Source organism: Bufo gargarizans, unplaced genomic scaffold (assembly GCF_014858855.1).
Source record: "Bufo gargarizans isolate SCDJY-AF-19 unplaced genomic scaffold, ASM1485885v1 original_scaffold_975_pilon, whole genome shotgun sequence".
Classification (NCBI taxonomy): Eukaryota; Metazoa; Chordata; class Amphibia; order Anura; family Bufonidae; genus Bufo; species Bufo gargarizans.
In genome coordinates this window covers 178,144-197,093 of record NW_025334778.1, presented here as the reverse complement: position 1 = coordinate 197,093, position 18,950 = coordinate 178,144, and the positions used below count along the sequence as shown (strand labels likewise).

At 46.3% G+C, this 18,950-nt stretch overlaps 1 protein-coding gene across 1 annotated transcript in view; it reads right to left on the bottom strand.

Annotated features, from left to right (window-relative positions):
• LOC122924267 (NACHT, LRR and PYD domains-containing protein 12-like) overlaps positions 1–18,950 on the bottom strand; it is a 75,497-nt gene that overhangs the window by 37,874 nt on the left and 18,673 nt on the right. The window contains exons 4-6 of the mRNA XM_044275205.1: positions 18,750–18,921; positions 14,104–14,169; positions 9,456–11,139 (exon numbers count right to left, since the gene is read on the bottom strand). Coding sequence (XP_044131140.1) covers positions 9,456–11,139; positions 14,104–14,169; positions 18,750–18,921 — 1,922 coding nt within the window. The remainder of the gene's footprint in view (positions 1–9,455; positions 11,140–14,103; positions 14,170–18,749; positions 18,922–18,950) is intronic.

Here is an 18,950-nt window from a genome sequence, read left to right as displayed (position 1 = left end):
AAAAGACCCCTGAAAAAGAGTGAGGGAGCACGTGTTGAAGATCCTGAAGGGAGATGAGTTGCACTCACTCTCCAAACACTTTAAGGTCTTCCACAATTGTGACCCAACCTCTTTGCGCTTTACAGCGATTGAAAAGGTATATCATTCGAAAAGAGGTGGCAACCCTGTGACCCGTATGTCTAGACAAGAATCCCGGAGGATCTTTGAATTCGAGACGTTGGCCCTAAAAGGTCTGAATGCTGAAATGGAGCTATTCGGGTTCCTGTGATCAAGTGTGATATTGGGGCGTTGTCCGGAGGGGACAGGGGATACAAGTCTGGCTGTCTATCAGCACTTGGATCACCTCTCCCCTCCTGACCACTCCTCTGGTACTACTAGAACCCAACTCGTGAAGTACAGAGTATGGGTCTATTCAAGTGATTGTTTTAATTCATTTTGATTCATTTTCAGTGACATTTTAATGTTTATTTTAGGAAATATGAGGTTTTAGTCATGTTTATTGATTTATATTGTTGTCATACAATATGGTGTTGAAAATGATGCACTTTGGTGTAAAAAACGCATAAAAAACGCACATGCAGTTTTTCAAAACCGCATGCGTTTTTTCATAAATTGTATGCGTTTTTTCATAAATTGTATGCGTTTTTTTCCATTTATTGACCCCCTAGAGAGGTGGTGATACAAGAGAAGGGCTGTATAATCTATATAGGGAAGTATAATAATGTACATGGCGGATTTATTAATTACCGCAGGTGCAAGTGTATATGAAATGAGCACGGCTTCAAATGAACTGATCCATACCGGGATCTCAATGTGATCGGGGTCCCAGAATGCTCCGCTTAAGAAAGGAGGGTATAAAATGGTAAATGTCTATGGAAGCTGTCATTACCGCTGAGGAAGGGGCTTGATCCCCGAAACGCGTCCGGTTTGGTTCATGACAGCACAGGACTTTTTATTGGAACTCTGAGGTGACATTACCAAAAGTCACCATACCCCTCGGACCCCCAGGGAGTGATCTCCAGTGCGGATACAACCATACGGTCCGGACCTTAGGACCTAGCGCACTGACCAGCCTCACAACAGCTACGTGCATCACATGAGACACAGCCAGGTCACGTGGGACGCTGCATCATAGACCTGAGACCATACGGGACGCCGTGTGAGTCCAAGTGGCTAGAGCAAGATCAAGGGGATGCAGGAGGGGTAATGTACTTTGCCCTATGGGGTTTATATAAAGTTTCTGACAAGACTATATTGGTTGAACATTTAACCTATACTGCGTGCTGAGTTTGCACACAAATTGAATCTGCATATACAGTACAGACCAAAAGTTTGGACACACCTTCTCATTCAAAGAGTTTTCTCTATTATCATGACTATGAAAATTGTAGATTCACACTGAAGGCATCAAAACTATGAATTAACACATGTGGAATTATATACATAACAAAAAAGTGTGAAACAACTGAAAATATGTCATATTCTAGGTTCTTCACAGTAGCCACCTTTTGCTTTGCTTACTGCTTTGCACACTCTTGGCATTCTCTTGATGAGCTTCAAGAGGTAGTCACCTGACATGGTCTTCCAACAGTCTTAAAGGAGTTCCCAGAGATGCTTAGCACTTGTTTGCCCTTTTGCCTTCATTCTGCGGTCCAGCTCACCCCAAACCATCTCGATTGGGTTCAGGTCCGGTGACTGTGGAGGCCAGGTCATCTGGCGCAGCACCCCATCACTCTCCTTCATGGTCAAATAGCCCTTACACAGCCTGGAGGTGTGTTTGGGGTCATTGTCCTGTTGAAAAATAACTGATGGTCCAACTAAACGCAAACCGGATGGAATAGCATGCCGCTGCAAGATGCTGTGGTAGCCATGCTGGTTCAGTATGCCTTCAATTTTGAATAAATCCCCAACAGTGTCACCAGCAAAGCACCCCCACACCATCACACCTCCTCCTCCATGCTTCACGGTGGGAACCAGGCATGTAGAGTCCATCCATTCACCTTTTCTGCGTCGCACAAAGACACGGTGGTTGGAACCAAAGATCTCAAATTTGGACTCATCAGACCAAAGCACAGATTTCCACTGGTCTAATGTCCATTCCTTGTGTTCTTTAGCCCAAAAAAGTCTCTTCTGCTTGTTGCCTGTCCTTAGCAGTGGTTTCCTAGCAGATATTCTACCATGAAGGCCTGATTCACACAGTCTCCTCTTAACAGTTGTTCTAGAGATGTGTCTGCTGCTAGAACTCTGTGTGGCATTGACCTGGTCTCTAATCTGAGCTGCTGTTAACCTGCGATTTCTGAGGCTGGTGACTCGGATGAACTTATCCTCCGCAGCAGAGGTGACTCTTGGTCTTCCTTTCCTGGGGCGGTCCGCATGTGAGCCAGTTTCTTTGTAGCGCTTGATGGCTTTTGTGACTGCACTTGGGGACACTTTTAAAGTTTTCCCAATTTTTCGGACTGACTGACCTTAATTTCTTAAAGTAATGATGGCCACTCGTTTTTCTTTACTTAGCTGCTTTTTTCTTGACATAATACAAATTCTAACAGTCTATTCAGTAGGACTATCAGCTGTGTGTCCACCTGACTTCACAACGCAACTGATGGTTCCAACCCCATTTATAAGGCAAGAAATCCCACTTATTAAACCTGACAGGGCACCAGGGCCAGCCTTAGGTGTTCAGGTGCCCTGTGCGAGCTAACCTTGTGGCGCCCCCCCGCCCTCACAAAAAAAAAAAATAATATTGTGTGGCACAGTGTATGCTATATGTGTATAACAAACATATTTCACATGAAAACTTAGTTACTTGACTTGGCCCCTGGGGGATCTCGGACGCCACTTCCACACTTTGGCCGGGGGCTCGGCGGAGCTGATGTTGTGTTTTATCCTAATGAGAAAGATTTCATAATAAGTATTTGGAGAAGGGGCAGAGGGATAGCAGAGCAGGGAGAGGCTGGTGCTGCTACTAGGGGGTCATACCATGGGGGAGTAATAAAGCCCACCATAATGCCCCCCCAATAGTAATAATTCTCCTTATAATGTGACAGTGCAAAAAATACCCCCTTGTAATGCCCCCATTTGAGCTAATGTCCTCATAGTGCCCCCATAATGTGCCAGTATAAAATACCCCTATATAGTGCCCCTAGTAAATGACCCCATAGTGCTCCACACCATCCTTCCTCCTAGTGCCCCCCATAATGTACCAGTATAAAATGCTCCAGTAGATGCCCTCAGTGTCCCCCATAATTTGCAAGTACAAAATACCCCTTCTTAGTGCCCCCCGTAGATGACCCCATAGTACTCCTCTGCCCCCTTCCCCATAGTACCCACCATGTGTCCCAGTATAAAATTGTACTGTACAGAGAGCCTATATAAAATACCCCTTCTTTATGGCCTCAGTAGATGCCCCTATAGTGCCCCCAATCATGTGCCAGTATTAACAGCCCCCCCTCTGTGCCAGTAATAATAGCCCCCTATGCCAGTAATAGCAGCCCCCCTGTGCCAGTAATAGCAGCCTCCAGTAATAACAGCCCCCCTGTGCCAGTAATAGCAGCCCCCAGTAATAACAGCCCCTCTGTGTCAGTAATAACAGCCCCCAGTAATAACAGCTCCTCTGTGCCAGTAATAACAGCCCCCAGTAATAAAAGCCCCTCTGTGCCAGTAATAACAGCCCCCAGTAATAAGAGCCCCTGTGTCAGTAATAACAGTAATAACAGCCCCTCTGTGCCAGTAATAACAGCCTCCGCCAGTAATAACAGCCCCCCCTTTGCCAGTAATAACAGCCCCCGCCAGTAATAACAAACAGCCCCCCCTTTGCCAGTAGTAACAGCCCCCGCCAGTAAAAGTATTGTACATAATAAAAATAATTAAAAAAAACCACATACTTACCTCCATGTCAGTGATGCGATGCAGGCCTCTTCTGGCCTGTGTCCCAGGCTGTATGGCTCAGGCGGCGCGATTACGTCATTGCGCCGCCTGCACCGGCCTCCGATAGGCTGCAGGCACTAGGCCGGCAGCCTATCAGAGGAAGGGAAAGGGACACGCCTCTCCCTCCCCTACCGCAGCACAGGCATCTGTATCGCTGTCCTGAGAACGGCGATACAGATGACTGGAGATGAGCACTTCCACAATGGAAGCGCTCATCTCCCTGTGCCCAGCCGCCACCGCCAGCATATTACACTGCGAGCTGTCGGCCACCCGGCGCCCCTGTTGCTATGGCGCCCTGTGCGGCCGCACAGCCCGCACACCCCAAAGGCCGGCCCTGCAGGGCACACCTGTGAAGTGAAGATCATTTCAGGTGACTACCTCTTGAAGCTCATCAAGAGAATGCCAAGAGTGTGCAAAGCAGTAATCAAAGCAAAAGGTGGCCACTTTGAAGAACCTAGAATATGACATATTTTCAGTTGTTTCACACTTTTTTATGTATATAATTCCACATGTGTTAATTCATAGTTTTGATGCCTTCAGTGTGAATCTACAATTTTCATAGTCCTGAAAATAAAAAAAACTCTTTCAATGAGAAGGTGTGTCCAAACTTTTGGTCTGTACTGTGTGCGGTCATACACCTGACCTGAGTTGCCTACGGACACTGCAGCCCTATACGGATTTTGTCCTAATATACATTGTGTGGACATTTCATTGTGTGGTCGATTTTCCTTATGTGCATGTTTTTAGTTGCATGTTTTTAGATTTATGTGAGTACGGTTTTAGTCCTATGTCACTATTTTAGGTAATAAATTGGGATTACTGACATCCTGCCTTGATGTTCTCTGGTATTTGAGTGCCCTCCAGTTACTATATTACTGAGATGTTGAAAGTGTTTCTACCGTTTATGATACAGGTTTACCAGAAGAAGACTCTTCAGGTGGATTAGGAACAGATCCAAACTTCTGAGTGAGAAGAATTTCTAGAGTGAGAATGGCAGGGGATTCTGGATCCATAGATACAGGTACAAGAGGCCTTGCATTGACGATAGCAGATACCTCAAGCTAGGAAGGTAGTCAAAGTCTCATGGGTGAGCCTTAAGAAGTTTTAGTCCATAAGCATACAGTCCAATATTTTGCGGGTGATGCCTATCATTCTTTCCCGTGAACCGCCCATATGAGAGGCATGAGGGGGGTTAAAGATCCATGTACAACCATTGTTGGCCAAGTAGGTCTTGAACTGGCTTAGAGTTGATTTGCAATTCTCGGCAGGCACCTATAAAGTTGGTTCCACAGTCAGATCTCATTTGCCTTATTGGTTCTCTGATGGCGAGAAAACTTCTTAAAGCATTAATGAAAATGGATTTTATTACTTCAATGTGTATAACATGTACACTTAAGCATGTAAACAACACTGCTCATTGTTTTCTGTCTGCCTGGCCACCTCTGGTCCTACGTGCAGTGACTGTCCATCATCATTATTCTCCTGCAACTCCACCATTAACTCCTCCTATGCAATTTTGGCCTGTTCCATGGCCCTACAAAAAAATTGAGCATATCCTATTCTTGTCTGCAATCATGGAGAAGAATAGGCATTTCTATCAAAGTGCCGACCATGAGCGGTCCGCAAAATGCTAATTGTGCAAACTCATCATCTACTTACACCCAAGGGTGCTGGCGTTACAAAGACATCTGGGACCCTGCCTTTCGTGCACCTAAAACCCATACCACCAAGGGCACCTCTACTACCATCCATCAATAGAACGCCTTTAAGCCAGAGAGTGCCCCGAAGGAATCCGGTGCCTTCCTTCTCCTCCCTGCACGCCAACCCAGGGAGCTGCAGAAACGTGAGTACAGACTGTCGCATTCCTCGGTCACATTCACATTAGTTGTCACACTCACTCACACATGTCCCTGCGGTTCTGGTACTCTGCAGGAACAAGAGGGACACTGTGACCCTGGCTTCACGGCGTGGTGACAGACTCTGAAGTCGCCTCCACGTCATCTTGTTGTGACTGAGAAGGGGACTGAGCCATCTAATCCACAGTCTCATCCTCTTTTTCCTCAATGATAATGATGTGCCTTTCCAAAGACAGCAGAGACAACTGCGGCCTACTACTACTATTACTACTACTACTCCAGTGTCCCACTACGTGACCGTGGGCACCGCAAACTTGTTTTAATTATGTTTTATTGTCATGTAATATGCCTGAATTTTGTACTTCATCTCCTGTCATATTCTCCCACGTCACAATGTGATTCTACATGCAAGATCCTTTACATAGGCCTAGTTTCTCCACAAGAAGGAGTAGTGTCAGAGTATATATATATATATATATATATATATATATAGAGTTCATTCTAGAACAGTCCAGTTCACTCATGAGCTTAGTCAGAAAGCGGCAGCAATGTAGCTGTATAACTGGAGAGAGGCCTAGTCACAGCCTCTCTGCTCTGTCCCTGTCGGCTCCACAGTCCAGGGTCTTCAAGCCTGCAACTATTCTACCTAGAGGTGAGCAATCCACTTCTATAGATCGCTCCTCCGTGGTGACCAGTGTCCAAGCTGCATTCAGCCGAGTATGCAAGGGATTACCACATTTTATTCAGGACAAAGGATCAGCAAGATAGTCATTACTTGAGGACTTATTAGGCACCTTTGTACCAGGTGTAGGAGACAGCGTCAGGCATCCTCACCACCAGTTCAAACTCTGAGGATAGTTTAGGCCAACTGTCAGAACAACATTGAAATCGAAGTTCAAGGATTTAGAAAAGCACCGTCAACCAAGGTTAGAATAAGGCCGGAGTTTTTACCAGTGTAAGAATTTCATATTTTATAAGCCTAGTCTGAAGCAGTAGTTTTCATATTCATTACAAAGAGCCTGTTTCCACTAAGGACTTGCATTTCCCTTTCCCACATAATCATGGGAGACTGTGCTTAAGGTCTGGCTGCACCAAGAGACTGTTATCACTTGGATGTACTGTTACCAGGATTTATCTTCAGTAAAGTTCCACCCTGGATTCCATCCTTCTTGTCTCAGTCTCAAGTTCCTCAATTAACACTACAGTAAATGGTTGTACCTCCATACAAAAGGTACTGGCATCACGACTACAAGGGACCTTGCCACAGGCACATTAATGCAGACCATCAAGGGCACCTCGAACCACCATCTGGCCTGTGTCCCTCTCCAGCCCCATTCACCCCAGCCACATGTCCAACCCGTCCCCATTAAAGTGAAGGGGCCAGAGCGGACTTCCCGCGGCACTTGTGTGTTCGCGTTAGCACAGATCCAACAGGCTGTTCCCCTGCCGGATCCTGCTAGTGTGAAAGAAGCCTAATACATCCTGATGGCTCATTTTAAGCCCGATCCGGTTGTATTAAATCAAAACTGAAGAAACCTGATCAGGCATGAAAATCAATAGTCAATGGGTGCCGAATCCATTTTTTTCTGTAAGAAAAAAAAAAACAGATCAGGCACCATTGACTTAGGCTACTTTCACACTTTCATTTTTGCCTCATCCGGCAGGGCTCAGCAAAAACGCTTCCGTCATGATAATACAACCATCTGCATCCGTTATGAACGGATCCGGTTGTATTATCTTTAACATATTCAAGACGGATCCGTCATAAGCACCACTGAAAGTCAATGGGGGACGGATTTGTTTTCTATTGTGTCCGAGAAAACGGATTCGTCCCCACTGGCTTGCATTGTGGGTCAAGCCGGATCCGTTTTGCTCCGATACTCATGCCGGACAGAAAACTACTGCATGCTGCAGTTTGCTCTCCGGTATGGAAATGCAACCAAACGGAACTGAATGCATTTTGTGGCACTCCGTTCTGTTCAGTTCTGTTTTGTCCACATTAACAATGAATGGGGACAAAACAGAAGTGTTTTTATCCGGTATTGAGATCCTCTGCCGGATCTCAATACCAGAAAATGTAAATGCTGGTGTGAAAGAAGCCTAATTCAGGTTCTGCTGGATCTCAAAACCTGAATTAAAAAAGCAGATGTGAAAGTAGCCTAAAACTAAAGTTGGCAAACTACTAAGCAACTAATTAGCCCTCTCCACCACGCCGACACTTTGAGTGTCTGAAGATTAAAGGGGTTATCCAATATCATAAACTGCCTCCCCATGTGCTGGGCCCCACACAGGGAATATACTTACCTGGGTCTCTGCACCACCGCTGCTGCTTCTCCCCATGTGCCGATGAAAACATTCGGTGTTGGGGGCAGCAGCCAATGGCAGACGGGGACGAGCCTCCCTAGTGTCACTCACGATGCTAGGGAGGCTCGTCCCTGTTGCCGCCAGCCATTGGATGCTCCCCCCGACACCGGATGTTTTCATCGGCCCCCAGGGGTTGAAGTAGCAGCGGTAGTGCGAGGACCAAGAGCAGCGCAGGGAGTGGGGTAAGTATAGTCAATGTGAGGGGCCCGACACATGGGGGGGCGCAGTTGATGATATTGGATAACCCCTTTAACAGCATGGATTTTGGCCTAGTATGTCAGGTCATCACTCTCAGATATTATCCTCCACTACCCTGCGTATTATAAGACATGTAAATGCTGGTTTTAATAAATTCAACAACCCCAAAAACTATAAACTGTAATTGTGTGGAGATGGAAATACATGAACTTAGGCCAAATATCATGTTATCACTCATAGATAATTTTGGGTGCTACCCTGCAACCTTTTAAAGCTTAAAAAACTTTAAAAATAAATTAACTATATGGAGATGCCCTGACACTGGGTTTGGACTAGTATTTCTGGTGTTTTCACTCAAATTTAAAATGCTACATTGATGGTAAAACACGTGTTGTACAGTTTTGTCCTTATTCCACCCTAATCCCCAAAATATATTTCTGGTAAAATGGGAAAAAAATGAAAGGATGTCCTTGGCGGTAGCTGCGTTGAGGTTTGCAGCAGCTGCAGTTCTGCTAGGAGGCACAGCAAGCCTCATCTCCTCACTGCTCACTCCCTGGCTGACAGCTTTCCCTGCCTGTCCCATTTCTACACACACAATTCTTCTTCTTTGTAATCCTATCCCTTCCCTTCTCTGTCCCTGGCAGTACAATACAAGCTTGATTGTGACTTTTCACTGCCCCTGACTCCCTAAGATCATTTTCCTGGCAGACACTGACACCCAACCACCCTTATTCACAGCCTCACACACAATGGTTTTCTGCTTGTTCTGCCAGGGCACCTCCCTGCCTGCTGCAGCACTGATTGCCTCATCTAGGCGGTCTGTTGGCCTGGGAGCCAATCAGGGCAAACCTCCCCCCCCCACCCTCTTCCTATCAGGGTCATGTGAGAACCCTTCTCCCTCCCTAGTGATTTTTTCCGCTGACATGTGCAGTAAATGGCGCTATGTGCTGTTTTACTGGATTTGTCTGAAACAAACCTGAAAAAGTTCTTGTTGGGCTGTCAGCCAAAATTTTGCAAAGTTCTTAATGAACCAGTCTGCTCATCTCTAAGACATACAATAAATCTGTCAGATCCTAAATACTACAGAAAGATTTAAAATAATTAGTATTTTACCTCAGATTCTGCAGGTTATGTAACGCTGGAGCAAGTCTTTCTAATCCTTCATTGTCTAAGGGACATCCATATAGATTCAGTTCTTCTATATGTGTGCAGGTGTCCAGAATAAATGCCAACACTGTGCAGTCTAGAGCAGACATACGAACACCAGAAAAGTCAAGACTTCTGTGTGATTGTAGTGATTCCAGCACCAGAGCCTTATTCCGGGATTCATACAGATAGAAAAATGTACTTAGAAAATGTTGCTTCTTGGGGCTCTTTTCTTCTAGAATGAAGTTCTTTAGCCAAGTGATGACATCTATAGATGTCTGAGCTGCTTGTCTGTCCAGGTATCCAGTTAGCATTGACCTGGTAGAGCCGTCTGATAGGCCACACAGGAAACGGAGGAACATCTCACCTCGTCCATCAGGATAGGATTTGGCATCTTTTAGTGATTTCTGTAACTTCTCAGGAGAATAATCCACATAATGCACCAAGGCAGAGAAGAATTCCTGAACAGTGAGATGTAAGAAGGAATAGGACACAGGTTCCTCCGATTCCATCAGAAAACTTGATAAGAGCTTTGACTTTTTGTCCACATGGAAACAGTCCAGATCTTGTACCTCAAAGATAATCCTGTGATTCATGACTCCATGTTCTGCCATCCATCCGACGGACTGCAGGATCTTCTGAGCGTCACTTTTGTCCAGGCTGTGATTGAACAGGATGTTGGCGGCAAATATCGCAAAGAGCTGGGTGACGGTTTTGGGTAATAATGACACCGGCTGATCACTACTTGTTGGCTGGAAGCTCTTGGATAATACTGTACAGATGATCCAGCAGTAGGACGGGAGGTAACAGAACGTGTACAGGGTGTCATTCTGCTTCACATAATTAAAGGCCTTTTCTGCCAGTTCAGGGTCGGGGAAGAAATTGTCAAAGTACATCCATCGTTCTTCCGGTAAAAACCCAGTGATTTCTACTATTCTCTGGAAAACGCTACAATCAATTGATGCCAGTCTGGTTGGGCGACTGGTCATTAGGACAGAACAACCATCAAGAAGAGACTTTCTCACCAAACTAACCACAATCTGACCACAAGGTTCGAGCTGTGTAGGATTAGAGCACAAGTGACTTGATGAGAAATCCATGTTATGAAGACTTTCATCTAAACCATCAAATATAAAGATAACTTTTTCTGGTTCTTGTAAGATGTTACTAAGCTGCTCCTCCAGATATGGGTACTGATGAAGGATTAGAGAGTCCAGACTAACTTTGTCCAGTCTGTTGAGTTCGCGGAATTTAAAGAAAAAGACAAAGGAGAATCTTTGATAGAGATCCCCCTTCACCCAGTCATAGACAACCTTCTGCATCAGTGTGGTCTTCCCTACACCAGGCACTCCGCTTACCATTACCATACGTGGCACTTGTTTGGATCGGTGGCACCAGCGGAACAGCTTGTTGGGGGAAATGTGTTGTAATTCATTGTGTTTTGTCTTTAAGTATTCCTCATGTTTTACCCCGGTCTCTATGAGTTCATTCTCAGAGCGTTCTCTGAAGTGAACAGTGGAGACAATGATGAGGTTGACATAACGTGTAAGGAATGGAAAACTCTCCTCTCGCTGGTCACATCTTGGAGGTTTGTTCTCTAGAAGTTTCTCAGTTCTTTCACGTAAATGTTTCTTGTGATTGATCTGGAATTCTATAGAAAATAGGAAAATAAAAGGTGAAGATTAGAAGCTGAAACAGAACTAAATATCTAGATGAAGAAATGGCAGATATCTGTACATTGCTGAATTTTCCAGCTCTTCTTGTCCACGTGACTTCTCTAGACACATTGGAGCGGATTTACTAATAGTGTCTGAAAGTAAGACAGTGTGAACTAAGACCAGACCGACAGACAATGCTCCAGATTTATCACACAGACTGACACTGGATGATAAATCTGGATAATAACTTTACACAACACCAAGGGCACCACAAACCAGGGAGACCCCCAAACCAGAATTTGCCACGAGGGGGACAAAGGGTGCTCTATTCACTGTGCACGGTCCAATGAGTACCAGGGAGGACCATAGCCACCGTGAGTACTAGTACCACCATCACACACACATTCTCACCTTCCACCCGGGCCACCGCTGCATGTTACTAACTAGAATACTAGGTGTGGTGGTACTGTACGGTGTAATTTACATGACATGCAGGCAGCATGTCATAGAGCAGGAGGAGCTGAGCAGATTGGTGTATAGTTTATGGGAAAAGATCCAGTAAAACTTGTACTTTATTTATTAAAAGCAGCTCTGTCAGCATGATCAACCCTACTAAACCATAGTGCCTGGTAGGGTTGATCATTCTGATACAAATTATATATTTTTAGGTATTAATAATGGATAGAAATCATTACATTTATAAATATTCAAATTACTTAGTTGGAACACGGAGGGGTGTGCTGTAGTGTTATAAGCCCCCCTGGTGCGCTTAACACTGCACCCTGACATTTCATTGATGGAGCAAGACCCCTTATCTTTCCCTGTCTTCTGTACCTGAGTACTACCTCCAAATGTCTGCGCCTGTACTACAGCTGTGCCGCTGCTTACCGAGCATTTCATATCCATACCGCACAGGAGCCGATGACCTCATTTAACCCAGAAGCGATCCTCCTCTGTCTCTGTAGCCAGGGACGCCTCTACTTCCATGTTCAAATATGTCATCAGCATCTGCATTGGTCAGCAAGCCGCAGAGCTATAGGAGGTCCTATCAGTGACTGACAGCCTTCCCTCTATGAGGAGGAGGTCCTATCAGTGACTGACAGCCTTCTCTCTATGAGGAGGAGGTCCTATCAGTGACTGACAGCCTTCCCTCTATGAGGAGGAGGTCCTATCAGGGACTGACAGCCTTCTCTCTATGAGGAGGAGGTCCTATCAGTGACTGACAGCCTTCCCTCTATGAGGAGGAGGTCCTATCAGGGACTGACAGCCATCCCTCTATGAGGAGGAGGTCCTATGACAGCCTTCCCTCTATGAGGAGGAGGTCCTATCAGGGACTGACAGCCTTCCCTCTATAAGGAGGAGGTCCTATCAGGGACTGACAGCCTTCCCTCTATGAGGAGGAGGTCCTATCAGTGTCTGACAGCCTTCCCTCTATGAGGAGGAGGTATTATCAGGGACTGACAGCCTTCCCTCTATGAGGAGGAGGTCCTATCAGGGACTGACAGCCTTCCCTCTATGAGGAGGAGGTCCTATCAGGGACTGACAGCCTTCCCTCTATGAGGAGGAGGTCCTATCAGGGACTGACAGCCTTCCCTCTATGAGGAGGAGGTCCTATCAGGGACTGACAGCCTTCCCTCTATGAGGAGGAGGTCCTATCAGGGACTGACAGCCTTCCCTCTATGAGGAGGAGGTCCTATCAGTGACTGACATCCTTCCCTCTATGAGGAGGAGGTCCTATCAGTGACTGACAGCCTTCCCTCTATGAGGAGGAGGTCCTATCAGTGACTGACAGCCTTCCCTCTATGAGGAGGAGGTCCTATCAGTGACTGACAGCCTTCCCTCTATGAGGAGGAGGTCCTATCAGGGACTGACAGCCTTCCCTCTATGAGGAGGTCCTATCAGTGACTGACAGCCTTCCCTCTATGAGGAGCAGGTCCTATCAGTGACTGACAGCCTTCCCTCTATGAGGAGGAGGTCCTATCAGGGACTGACAGCCTTCCCTCTATGAGGAGGAGGTCCTATCAGTGACTGACAGCCTTCCCTCTATGAGGAGGAGGTCCTATCAGTGACTGACATCCTTCCCTCTATGAGGAGGAGGTCGTATCAGTGACTGACAGCCTTCCCTCTATGAGGAGGAGGTCCTATCAGTGACTGACAGCCTTCCCTCTATGAGGAGGAGGTCCTATCAGAGACTGACAGCCTTCCCTCTGAGGAGGAGGTCCTATCAGTGACTGACAGCCTTCCCTCTATGAGGAGGAGGTCCTATCAGTGACTGACAGCCTTCCCTCTATGAGGAGGTCCCATCAGTGACTGACAACCTTCCCTCTATGAGGAGGAGGTCCTATCAGTGACTGACAGCCTTCCCTCTATGAGGAGGTGGTCCTATCAGTGACTGACAGCCTTCCCTCTATGAGGAGGAGGTCCTATCAGGGACTGACAGCCTTCCCTCTATGAGGAGGTCCTATCAGTGACTGACAGCCTTCCCTCTATGAGGAGGAGGTCCTATCAGTGACTGACAGCCTTCTCTCTATGAGGAGCAGGTCCTATCAGGGACTGACAGCCTTCCCTCTATGAGGAGGAGGTCCTATCAGTGACTGACAACCTTCCCTCTATGAGGAGGAGGTCCTATCAGTGACTGACAGCCTTCTCTCTATGAGGAGCAGGTCCTATCAGGGACTGACAGCCTTCCCTCTATGAAGAGGAAGTCCTATCAGGGACTGACAGCCTTCCCTCTATGAGGAGGAGGTCCTATCAGTGACTGACAGCCTTCCCTCTATGAGGAGGAGGTTATACAAGTTATACTGAATCGTCACAGAAAAATATATAAGAATCTGCTCCGCTCCTCCTGCTCTATAACAACCCGCTGCAGTCCAAACACCATGTTCTATGTCACAGATGTAATGTAATGTGAACTATGAGCAGTTTTATTATAATAGGTCTATATAAATCTCACTTACCTTTGAGTTCTGGGGACAGTTGGTGTCCATGTTCATCCAGCAGGATTTGCTCCACCAGAGTGTCACCTAATAAGAAATGATACAGACGTCATCAGTGCTGTATGTAGACGTATAATGTACAGGAAATATCACATTATACAGGGACCGGACGAGGTCTAATGGTCCTAAATGTACAGCTGTGACATAGTGTCCATGTCCCCCACACTGTGCTAGTCACTGTGTATGGTCACATTGTGGTGGTCATTGCATGTCCTGGGATTGTGATGGATACTGTATGAAGGGGCACTATGGTAGTTACTATGAGGGTGCTGTAGTATTATTAGTATAGCGCCATTCATTCCATGGCGCTGCAGATATGATAAGGGGTATACATACATCATGGAAAACAACTGCAATAACCATTAACAAGACGAGTTACAGACTGGTACAGAAGGAGAGAGGGCCCTGCCCGTGAGGGCTTACCATCTACAACAGGGGTGCGCAACCTACAGCCTTGGGGCCACATGCGGCCCTTGATACTATTCTGTGCGGCCCCCATGTTTTGTGGCTGCTCACATGTATCTATCATGTATTCTCCCATTGGAGGGGAGTACTAGAAGTGTAACTAGACATTAATGATATATACTGCATGTCCAATATGCCATAAATATAGTGTTTCAGTTGGTAATACCCCTTTCAGTTTTATTTTCGGCCCTTGGAATTGGTTCAGGGTGACAATGTGGCCCTCAACCAGAAAAAGTTATGCACCCCTGATCTACAAGGTATGGGAGAAGTGTTGCAGAGTAGGATTGCTGGGTGCAGCGGTGTCAATTCAGATCAGACGTTGTGGAGTAACAGGAACTCCAATAAACCCTATTGGAACATGCGTGCAATAACAGGTCACCTGGTGAATATGGGCAGCACGGTGGCTCAGTGGTTAGCACTGTTGCACCTTGCAGCGCTGGGGTCCTAGGTTCGAATCTGATCAAGGTCAACATCTGCATAGAGTTTGTATGTTCTCCCTGTGTTTGCGTGGGTTTCCTCCGGGTACTCCGGTTTCCTCCCACACTCCAAAGACATACTGATAGGGACCTTAGATTGTGAGCCCCATTGGGGACAGTTGGATGATAATGTCTGTAAAGCGCTGCGGAATATAGTAGCGCTATATAAGTGCATAAATAAATAAATATTAGTGAGGTCACCTCAATGTACAGGAAATACAACACATCATAGAAATGCATAGAGAGACTACAGTGAGCATTAGTAACAGCGACATCTAGTGTTATAAGCTGTAAAATGTTGTAGGACACAGTAGGTGAGAGTAAAGGTGGTCATAGCGGTATAGTGGCAGCAGGGTTACAGTAGGTTGTCGGGTTGTCTGAAGAGGCGGGTTTTCAGGTTTCTTTTCAAAGTTTCCACTGGAGGTGAGAGTCTGATATGTTGGGGTAGAAAGTTCCAGAGTATAGGGGATTCACAGGAGAAATCTTGGGGGCGATTGTGGGAAGAGATGATCAGAGGAGAGAAGGAGGTCTTGTGAGGATCAGGGATTACGTGTGGGGATGTATTGGGAAAGTAGCTCAGAGATGTATGGAGGGGTCAGGTTGTGGACGGCCTATTGTCTACTTGTTAGTATTTTTAACTATTCGCTGGGCAATGGGGAGCCAGAAGGGAATGGCAAAGTAGTAATGGGAGAGAGGTGGATTAGCCGGGCAGCAGAGTTGAGAGTTGAGAATATATTGGAGGGGTGCGAGGGTGCTAGATGGAAGACCACAGAGGAGTGTGTTACAGTATTCTCGGTGGGAGATAAGGGCATGTACAAATAGTTTTGCACTCATGGTTGAGGAATGTGCAAATTCAAGAGATATTTTTGAGTTGGAGGTGGCAAGTGATGTGCTGGCTGGTGATGGGCTTGGGTGTGCGGTTTGAAGGACTTGTGAGGACTTGGTTGACCGAGTGTGATGTGCCAGACTGCAGGGGCAACACATGAGTTACGGTGGGCCGATGGAGGTAGTAGTTCTTTTACTCACGGGTAGCTTAGCCTCCCTGCGCCAGCAGTTTAGTGAAGGGAAGGACAGCACTAAATCCTCCGGGGCACTCTCTATTGCAGGGAACACCAGCCAGATGGAATTTGAGGGGCCCTTGATGGTATAGGTGTTTAAGGTGCTTTGGTGGCTGGGCCCCTGTGGTCGTGACGCCAGCACCCTAAAGTGCAAATGTTGAGAGTAGTAGAAAGGATGAGGAGTCAGTTGTAATAAAACTGTTTAACATTTACTGAATCAATGGTCTCATGACAGTTGGTACAGTTCATTTATATATCAAAGGTAATAACCCAGATGTTACTTTAACTGGAATTCCTTAATACAGGTCTGGCAATTGTCAGTTGAGGCGTTCTCTTAATACTTTGGCTTTAAGATGCAGAATGACAATTCTTGCTAAAGTAGTTTTGCACTAAGTCAACTTTCTAGCACTCAGGTACTGAGTATAATGTTTTCCTATGTATCTTGAGCAATCCAATAAGGGCGTTCTCCCTCGTGGCAGGCAAACTCTTTGCTACATTATTTGATGTATTCAGGTTTACTATGTTCCCATCTAATCGTGTCCATGTACCTTTTAAATTCCTCCTGGTCACTTCTGCTGGTGAAGTCCCTTGGCTAGGTTCAGCTCTAATCTTCACTAGACTTGCTCTATATTCATACTTAGACTTAGTGTCTTGTGCTGGGCTGCAGTAAACCCTTGGTTGGTCCTCTCCGGGCTTGATCAGGGCCCAGAGGAAAGAAAGGCAGCTACATCTTGGACTTTTACTGTTCTCCTCCTCCATTAACTTCCTTCTCCTCTCTCTCAACTTGTACTACCGCTTCAACTAACTTTATTAACAAACCTATGGCTATATATAATATGTGGTGCCAACACACATAGATGTATTGAGAATGCCAGCACGATATTAGGAAAATACAATATATTAAATACATTGAATATGACATTTAGCCGCAATTTAAAGTGCCCACATTTAGCACATAAGTGGGACACTGTACGAGGAGTGTGTGTAGCCATTGACCATGACAGGTCTGTTGGGGGGGTTGAGTGAGATAGGGAAACATGATAAATTCTGTTTTATTCATGTTAATTTTATAAAGTGAGAGAAGATATAGAAGATAGGCATTGTGCGATTCTTGATAGTAAGGTGGTGATGTCTGGAAAAGAGGTAAATGTGTGTAGCATAAAAGTGATACTGAAATCCATGGGACTCCATGAGCTGTCCCTGGCCGAAGGTGTAGACTGAGAAGAGCAGGGGTCCTAAGACAGAGCCTTGAGGGACACTAACAGAGTGGGGATGAGATGAGGAGGTGGTGTGCAAGTGGGAGACACCAGATGTCCAGTATGTGAGGTATGATGTGATCCAGGAGAGGGCCAGGTCTGTGATGCCAAGAGATGAAAGAGTTTGTAAGAGAAGGGAATGGTCGATGGCAGGGGCGGATTGGCAATGTATTGTACCGGGAAACTTCTCGGTGGGCCGGTGGAGCCCAGCTATTCTTTAAAATTCTTGCAGCCAGCGCCAATACACGTACCGCCGGCTGCGCTGGCTGACAAAGATCCCGGCTGCTGCGCTGCTCAGTCCCGCCTGTCTAACACTTCTGGGGCTATGAGTTTGTGTGGAGGTGGATGGTGGTTGAGGCCGTGTACACCACACAGTGTCAGTGACTCAGCCACTGCCTGCCAGCCTTGCTGCGCTACACTGACTGGACTTACTATGGGTGGGCTCGGCCGCTCGGGTGTGTGAGATCTCTCACCTCGCTGCCGCTCCGCCCCTAGGCTGCCCGAGTGAGCTTGACACTTCCAAGTGTGAAGTTCCACACAGATGAGATTATGGGGCTGGCTGGCGTACGCAATGTCGGCTAAACTATTCAGACATGGCACGCGCCGGCGCTAGTGATGTGACCCTGTGCATGCTGCCTGCATGCTGCTGTGAGATGTGATCTGGACAGTAGGGTGGAAAGGCTTTCCTCTGTAATGGTGGAGAAGCAGGTTTGGGGGGGGGGGATGAGTGGTTGTGTAGAGGGGCTGTGGGGACTGTAGGCTGAAGCTTTCTCTGATGTCAATCTTTTCTCTGATGTCTGTGGCATAGTCTTCAGCTGAGATGAGGGGTGAGGGTGGAGGCACTGGGGGATGAAGAAGAGAGTTACAAGTGTTAAACCGTTGTTTAGGGTTGTGAGACAGAGAAGACATGATGTGAGGTAGGTCTGTTTTGCAGCAGTAAGTGCGGACTTGAAGTTGAGAGGGGATTGTTTGTATGTGATAAAGTATAGTGGGACATTGTGGTGGTCACTATGAGGACACTGTGATGGTCACTGTATGTGGCGGTCATTACATGAGAGGACCTGAAGCCTCATCGGCAATTGCTGCTGTCATTTATATATGTTTGTCATGTTCACCTTGAGTAACTTTTGGGCTATTTTTTTATATCACCTGTGGCTCATTTTGACATCAAATCCTAAGCCAGACCCAAATCAATTCAGGCCACAGGCAAGACCTAAACTTCACACCTCAGACTAGACTCCAAAATTGGTTCAGATCCCTAATAAATCCAGAGGAAGATCTTTATTACTGTGGACAATGTAAGTCATGAAGACCTCTATTTCATGGGTGACACGTCTCATACATGATGTTACCTCTATGATGGAGTTCCTCCAGTACAGCGTCCAGGCCGGGGGAACCATAATCCTCCCATAATACATACAGACTGATCCACAGTCCTATCACAGCTTTTCTTCCTAGGTTACGTATATCCTGTAGTAAAGTCTGCGCCAATCTTCTTCTATCATCTTCTAGACTGTGGTATTTCTAGAACCCAAGAAAGATCAGACATAAGG